Below are 8,480 nucleotides of genomic sequence, written 5' to 3'. Positions count from 1 at the left end.
TGGGTGGGGCCGGGCGGGGCCGGGCGGGGCCTGATGGGGCTCACCGGGGCTGGGCGGAGTTGGGCTTGGCTTGGCTGGGGACGATGAACCCGATAGATGAGTACAATGAGGACAGGGCTGAGCGGGGCTGGGCAGGACCTGATAGGGCTCAACGAGGCTGGGTGGGGCTGGGCGGGGCCTGATGGGGCTCAACGAGGCTGGGCGGAGCTGGGCTTGGCTTGGCTTTGCCAGCGAGTGCAAGGATTTAGGGTAGCAATAACTGGAAGAGGAGTGAAAATCCTCACAGTGAATCAAATTTCTCAGTTTGGAGCTGAGAAGTGTATTCGATATATATTATGGAAAGTTTGGCTTTTTACTGTTTTTTTTATATTTGTTTGTTTGTTTGTTTGTTTGTTTTTTTTTTGGGGGGGGGGATAATGACGAATATAAAAGACTTATGCATTGAGGGCAGGACTAGAGTAAACAGCTGAAATGTAGTTGCCAAGAGTCGGGGATGGATGGTTAATGCGACAGACCTGTGCTGTCATGATATGGCCTTTAAAGCTGGTTTGGGGTGGGGGAAGGGTTTAAAATGCGCTGAATAGCAAGGGAACCATGAGGATGAATAGGGCTTGGAAGTGGGAAGGATGAGTTGTGATGCGTAACTGTGGATACCAGCACTGTTTGTACTATGGTATGGTGATATTCAATTCGCTGTGGGTCCCTAGTTCAGAGAAGATGGTAATGCTTACCCAGATATGCATGTGTGGGACTGATATCTACCATCATCATTGCAGCAGGTGATGCAAAATCCAGTGTAACAGAACATTTGCTACGACTTGGTCACTTGTGTATTGTTTACATCAGGGTACCCTTCCCTCCCCCATTGCTCCCAGACCCACAAAATTGTATTTGGCTGCACTTTCTGAGGAAGATATCCTAGGCTTGGGTCGCAACAACATGTAAAGGTAGCCTTGTCTGTGTCTGATGTATGTATTTAATGTACATATAAGTTGTGATTTTGTTGATATATATTTGAGTTTCCTGCAGTTGGTTTGCTAGAAATCAAAATCCTTTCATAGGAAGAACAGAACTGTGATTAGCACAAGAAGGGAATCAAAACTGCATGTCATTATGTCCTCGTCAGTTGTTTTTGCCTGGAGGATGGGCGACATGGGTGGACAATGGAATCAAAACTATTGTCAAGTGGTGTTTTCTTTCCTATTTGTAGCTAGTGTGAGAAAATTCTGGGATGGAGAATGCACCCATAGAACAGCACATTATCTGTAGGAGACTACTCTGGTTGGTACAATGACATCCACAAGAATGTTTCTTTCATTCTTTAAATTCTTCATACTTTCTTTTTATTTTCCATTGCCCAGCCTCTTTCTTTAAGGAGACTTTACTCCTTAGAGAGAGAAAGAGAGTAGGTTTCGATGAGGGCATGGAAAGAAAGGTGACTGTGGAGACACAGAGTCGCAGAGGCGGTTTTAAGTCTTTAAAGGGTCTGACCTCACATAGTGTTTGGAGTGTGTGTGTTTGGATTGTCACTAAAGACTTGTCTTTGTATTAAACTGTCTCACATGGTAGACAAAGGGTGCCTATTGTCGCTGGGTTGACAAGACCTTGTATGTGAAATTTTGGTGGAAATCACTTTTTTGGATTGATTATCAGATAATCAGTCAAATGATGTCCTGTCCAAATCCTAGCTGTCCTACCCCAAAATGAAACCACCACAGCATGTCAAAGAAAAAATTTGAAATAGCGCTTTGGCAGCCATGCTTTTTCACCCTCCTGAACATTTTACAATAATATCTGATACTGTACAAGGTTTTGTCGCTCCAGCAGCGATGTTTCTTGTAAATGACATGTACTTATTCCTGTGTACAAATTGATATATACAGATTGGAAGGACACTTTGTTAATCCAAGTAGAAGCAGTATTCCACTGACTATCGGGCCAACCAGGACCAAAATGGCAATTTTTCCGATTACAGACTTGTTAGGTCTTCAGGAGGTTTGCCGTGATTTTCCGACAGTGTAACAATCACACAAAATTAGGGGCTGATATGATGTGGATTTCTGATCACGTTGGTACTAATTTTTTTTTTTTTTTTTTTTTTTTTTTATACTCCATATTTCCAAGAGTAATTGATCAGAGCAAGTGTGGCAATCTTCCCTTTAATTCTTTCCTGTCATTTGGGGACACCAGCCAAGAGTTTATCTTGCTACCCGTGGATGGTTTTGGAAAAAAAAATGTGTGCATCAGTCAAGTTGAAGGGACGGTACAGTATCTGTTGAGGCAAGGATTCAGCTTATAACTTTTTGCAAGATACTTAGACACCACTTTATGAAATTTTAAAGAGCATACAATTCAAAGAGGAATTCAGAGTTTACTTGATGAAAATTGGTCTGGAAATGGCTGGGATATCCACAACAAAGTCAAGTAAAGCAATCCTAATAAAAGGTGGATTCCACCTTTTATAAGAATCGTTTGTATTGGATATCTCAGCTATTTCAAAGCCAATTTTCATCAAATAAACTTGGAATTCCTCTTGGAATTATATGCGCTTTCATATTTCATAAGAGGTCTCTCATCATCAAAAAATCATCATCAAAAGAAATTGAAACCCTGAAGCCCCATCTCAACAGAAACTGTACCATCCCTTTCAGACTTGTGGCAAGTTGTGTAATGCTACAGTGTACTAGATATCTGATCATAGAATAAGGATCTGTACAGTTTGTTACTTTCATGTACATTTGTAAGAAGCAAAATATGATTTGTATATTCGATATTAGATCACAGATATTGTGGTGACTCACAGGGGGATTTGGAGTGGTCCAAGTGTTTGCATTTGAAGCTTTGAGATCAATCTGAATAATTGATAGAATCAAGATAAAGGGTTTGTCTCCCCACACTGTGATTATATACAAGAGTTAAAGTTACTGAGATTGTTTCACATTTATTCTTCTGATCTCTTTATTTTATTATATATATTTTTGTCAGTAGTGTGTTTCTGCAAATTAATCATACAATGGAAACAAATAACAGGGTCAATCCACGTCAAATCATCCAATTTTCAGAAAAGTTGTCACCCGACCCCCTCAGATTTTCTTAAAAATCGCACCAAATGTTCCCCAAAGTGTCTGACGGAAAAACTCTAAATATTTTGCCCCAAGGTCAATTGGTTGCTAAGATACTGCCTCACATAGCAACCGGTGCGCATTCCAAAATATTAGTTAAAAGAAAATTAGTCATTTTTGATTGACTGTTTTAGCATGGATATTAATGCAAAAATGTTCATTATCTGGAAATTGAGAGAACTTTATAGTCTTTGCAAGAAAAACTTACTGTGACGCGAAATTGATTTTTCGTTAACGTGCACGAGGTCACCGAAAATGGTGTTAAATGTTAATTTCGAAAATTTTAATGCATATTTAGAGGCTAATATCTTCCACATTTCATCACCTTAGGTTCTAAAATATTATGCTGTTGAAGGCTTTGACTTGCTCAGTAATTTTGAAAAAAATCAGTGCATTCATGCGCACCGTTTTTGCGGAGAGCGCCCTCAAAGTTGACAAAAATGAAAAATGTGCCAAATTCAAGGTCACGGATCACCCTTCGTCCCACCTAGGAATGGCATCAATTTTTGTGTATTGATAGACATTTACCTATATTATCTTGGGTTACCAAAGAAATTTTGCTACCGAAATGTTCAATGGCAAATTTACCCCACCGAAAATGGTCGTAAACGGCCAAATTTCCATGTAATATCACATATTTCGTTTAGAGGACATTTCAAATGTCCACACTTTCAAGATGAAAAGCACTAGCCCTGTGATATTTGCAGTAGACATAGTCTGTTATACATATTTTAGTAATATATACCACAAAACACTTTTATTACTTAATAATGACCTTGAAATTTAATCCAAAATTTGATAAAAACAATAAATTGCTCCATTTTCCTCATTGCACTGCATATAAATATGTGTTTTGAAAGACATTTCACAGAGCAATATTTCAAGAATTATGAAAGCTGAAAGCCTACCTTATTCAGGTTCTAAAGTATTTGTGCTCTTCTTTCAGATTTAGTGTCAATTTGATCATGAATGTTTTACCCTTGACCTTGAAGCCCTTCTAAAAATAGCTGTAAATTTGTTAACTACAAATTACACACACGACAGGTGTATTATGGCATGATATACTTGTGATTCTTTCACAAACACAAAAGCTTTTTATGGTGTAAATGTATATACTGGAATTAATCTAGATACATGCTTGCAAGATATGTTACAATCAATTACAAGCACTGGATGATTTGACATGGATTGACCCAACAGTCATAAAGTTCATGCTTCCCTTTCATTATTATTTTTTCCAATAGAATTATTACAATAAGAAATCTGCACCATTTTTATGAAACTAAAGGGTTTGGAGCACAGCTCAACAACACAAGATATTACCAGTACTTGACATCGATGTGCAACTTTGTCAAATCTCTGTACACTGTTGACTGCAGAAATGGTGGTGAAGTTAACAACATTCAGCAGACAAATTAACAAACCTACCTAAGGTACAACCAATACAAAGCCTAACTTCTCGCGAATTTCACGCCAGTGGCAATTCAGTTGGGAGTGTCATACGGCAACATGTAGTAACACAACATGGAAACTACATGTACATTGTGTATTCAAAACTCTTCTAAATCTCATAGCCTTTTTTATTGTAAGTACTGTACATGTAAAATGAATGGATTAGCATCGTGGACTGCCTGGTACAAAGATGATCGAAATAAAATTTTCAGAGTCTTGGAACAGTTTGATGTATTGTGTTTTAAATGCGTTAACCATATGCTTTGAGTGCTAATTGCTACTGAAAACCCCTTGGCTTTGTACACGTTGTTAGAGGTCCCTGGTATAAAAAGAGTACCGGTATATGGACAAGGAAATTATGACATAAGTGTAACGCCATTAAGTAATCAAGTGGTCCAACAGTATCAGTGGCACATGACTTTACTCGAAAGTATACTATTTCTTATCAGGAAACAGTCAAGCCAAATTCTAGTTCCTGTTATACACTGTACGTCCTTGAAAATGAAACACACATGCACATGTTATACACACACACACACACACACACACACACACACACACACACACACACACACTCTTTCAAAAAAGGGATACTAGCTTTAAAGGGACCTTATATCATCTAGGAAAGTTACTTTTGGTATAGAATGGAATGAAAAATCCGAACAAATCACTTGGGCATGGAAAAGAGCGTGTTCAATATTTCAATACCTGGCGATCACGAGAAAGCAGCTCACTCGGTCAACATTTCGCAGCCAAAGAGAAAGTTTTAAAGGGGAAGGAAACCCAAATATTATGCGGATTGAGTAAATGTAATACTGTACCAACAGTGGAACGCACCATAGAATTATGAGGAAATTGTAAAATCCCTTAAAAGTTATGAATTATTCAATGGTCCATCTCCTTTTGGATGTGATAATACAATCACAAAGTTGTACAGTGCACTCCCTGTATAACGAACACAGTTATAACGAAATTCCGGTTACGACTAAATAAGATATCAGACCGCAACATTATCTGCTGTGTTTGTTATCTATTGTGTTTGTTTGTTTGTTTGTTTTAATCGTTGATTTGTTCGGTTATAACGCAGTTTTGATATAACGAAAGAAAACTGTCGGTCATGAGGACTTTGCTTCGCTATAACGGGCGTCCACTGTGTTTCACAATTTCATGACGGTTCATGAGATCTACTTATCTGCGCCTTACGGCGAAAGAAATCCTAATTTTTGTCCTTAAATTTATACATCGTATTTTGACCGGCGAAGTTTCGATTTATTGCTAGTAGTAGAAACAATTCATCAATTCCTCAACAAGGTTTTTCAGATGCTTTGCAATTGTTTTTATAGCGATGCTATTCATCTAATTCACTTCCACTAAATTCAATAATTTAGTTGTCGCCTGCAAAACAATCGACGAAGAAAAGCCGCAGATTTCCTTCTGAAGCACGCACTCATCCAAAGGAAGATGAAGGCATTGCAGAAACTGTTGGACAGGTTGAACACCGTCACCACAAATATGACTGAACAGGGGATGTGGGTGGGGACGATGGCCTTTACGGTCAACATGGCGACAAATGGTGACCAGCAAATCAGGAACATGAAAGTGACCATCAAGATAGTTCGCACCCCGCGACTGTGACCTCCAGTTTTCCGTCTCGGCTGACGCGGATTTCTGGGGCCCCGTCTGCTGCACTCACTAGAACCCTCGCTGTTAATCACATTTGGTATCGGGATATCGATCTGCGATGATAATGATGCGCACGAACAACGTTCACTGTTAGGAGCTGCAGGTTTTCCCGTCGCGATGCTTGCCTCCTGGGTATAATGCCCTAATCGTGTGTCGACAATGTCACCATCATCAGCAAAGTTCTTGATCCTTTCATCTCGGCTAAACACATCGTCACAATTGGATGAAACCGTTCGTGCTATGCTTTCGCGGCTACCTTCGCGCCCTGACCACCCGTTTTGCATGGACGCCCGTGCCGATATGTTTGTAACTTCGCGCTTCTTTTTGGTCCTCTGGACAACATCGAGACGCACAGACTTTCGAACAATCCGTAGGAGTCGAAAATTTGTGAAAATCAAAACGGAAAATGGGCCACAGAGGAGGATGACCAAAATTGCGACGAAACTCATTGAAGTCTGATCTATGTGTATCCACCTTAAAGTACACGATCTCGCGATAGCGTCGAGATCTGTATAGGGTAAGAATTCCAACGAAAACGGCAATAAACTGAGCAGACCGCACGCAACGACTGCCCATCGCGATCGCTTTGGTGTCACTATCGTTGGATATCTAAGCGGACGAGTGATCGCGATATATCGGTCGATACTTACGCAGCAGAGGAGGAGTAGCGACAAGCAGACCATAGTCACGTATATTGCCATGAATACGTTGCAGAGAATGGACCCGGTGATCGTCGCTGGAATTTTGGCGAAGACGATCTCGAAGGAGCAACAAATTATTCCGATGAACATATCGGTGAAGGCTAGCGCTTGGTAGAAAAATTTGGCCATGTGGCTGTAGCAACGATCACACGTGTGTCTCATGTTGACAAGAATAACGGCGTTTGCGCAGACGATTAAAAGACCGCAAACAGAGTAAATGATGATTGAGAGAGTAACCACGATGCTATTTGTGCACAGCCGGATTTCGTCGTCGCTTGCTTCGCTCAGCGAGGTCGAGTTTAGTTCTAAGTATCCAATAGTCATGGTAATTGAGCGATGCTGCATACTTTAAAATTTCCGAAAGGCAAAAGTCGCAGTCCCGCCAAGACTCATTCTTAGGACTTTGAAGAAACTTAGAAATCACATCGCTTCCCAAGTCTTGCCTGGCGAGCTGTTATGATTACCCAGTTGAAATCAATCCGTCTGTTGACGTCAGGTCAATATTGGAGCCTCGCGACATTAAGTTGCCTGCATTTTGTTGATTATTATTATCTGATGCTGTTCTGAAGTGATCACTACATTGCACCGCGTTCCAAACGGTTCGAGCAGAATCATAATACAGGCACAACTAACTCAAGCAAAAGACCCGCGTAAGGTTAGTCAAAAGTTCATATTGGATAACTCTTCTGAGCTAGAGCAGCCCAAGGAACTTTAGGACAATGTGACAGTAATGCTTGGGAAACTACACCGTAGAGCAGTATATTTACAGCCCATTACGTCTTCAGTCAAGATAAGGGTCTCTTGTAACCAGGCAATCATTCGATGCTTCTCCGTGATTGGTCCGTTACTTGTCTGTGCTTGACCAATAAGAATGTACGAAAGGTGAAATGTGACGGATTACCCGCCACGCTTGCGCCATCTTGGGAGACTAGTGCAATCCAGGTTTCTCTGGGTTCTTATATTGAATGCTCCATGACATAAGTAAAGCTCGAGTTTCATACACAGAGAACACGACCTACGTCATCAGTCTATCACCTGTGAGATGTAAGCGTTGCCAATTTGCGCATGTGCGTCACATTCTTCGAATTACCATGGACAACTAGTCTGCTTTTTTATCACGATCAACTGTTATACTGTTCTTTTTCATAAATGGCACGGTCTTACATGAGAAAACTGAGAGCTGATTACGATATTGTATAATGAGTTGTCGTCACACGAAGTATACCAAAGATTCAGAATGGAATAATCATCATGAAGCGTTGTCAACAACAAGAAGGACGTAAGTAAACTAGTCAATTGACAGCAGCTCTCGGGACATTCATTTCGAGTCTCTATAGTGGTTATCGCGTGATGATCTTGTAAATTGCACTCTGCCGCGGTTTCGCGAACGTGAAAGTGAAACCAACTGGCATCCGTCCAGAAAGTTTGAGTCGGCTTTCAGAAGGGAAGAAGAGGAAGACTATAGAAAAAAAAAATAATACAATCATGTAATCTAATTCCTTCCTTTTAAAGAATGACAGTG

General features: G+C 40.3%; 1 protein-coding gene across 1 annotated transcript; it reads right to left on the bottom strand.

Moving 5' to 3' along the window:
- Positions 1 to 5,950: 5,950 nt before the first annotated feature.
- On the bottom strand, positions 5,951 to 7,282 carry LOC140230211 (5-hydroxytryptamine receptor 1A-like). The gene has a single exon (XM_072310391.1). The coding sequence runs from the start codon at positions 7,280 to 7,282 to the stop codon at positions 5,951 to 5,953; it is 1,332 nt and encodes a 443-aa protein (XP_072166492.1).
- Positions 7,283 to 8,480: the final 1,198 nt, after the last annotated feature.

The sequence above is a fragment of the Diadema setosum genome, chromosome 6 (genome assembly GCF_964275005.1).
Source record: "Diadema setosum chromosome 6, eeDiaSeto1, whole genome shotgun sequence".
Classification (NCBI taxonomy): domain Eukaryota; kingdom Metazoa; phylum Echinodermata; class Echinoidea; order Diadematoida; family Diadematidae; genus Diadema; species Diadema setosum.
Note: the sequence above shows the minus strand (reverse complement) of the source record. Positions and strands in the feature narration are given on the sequence as shown.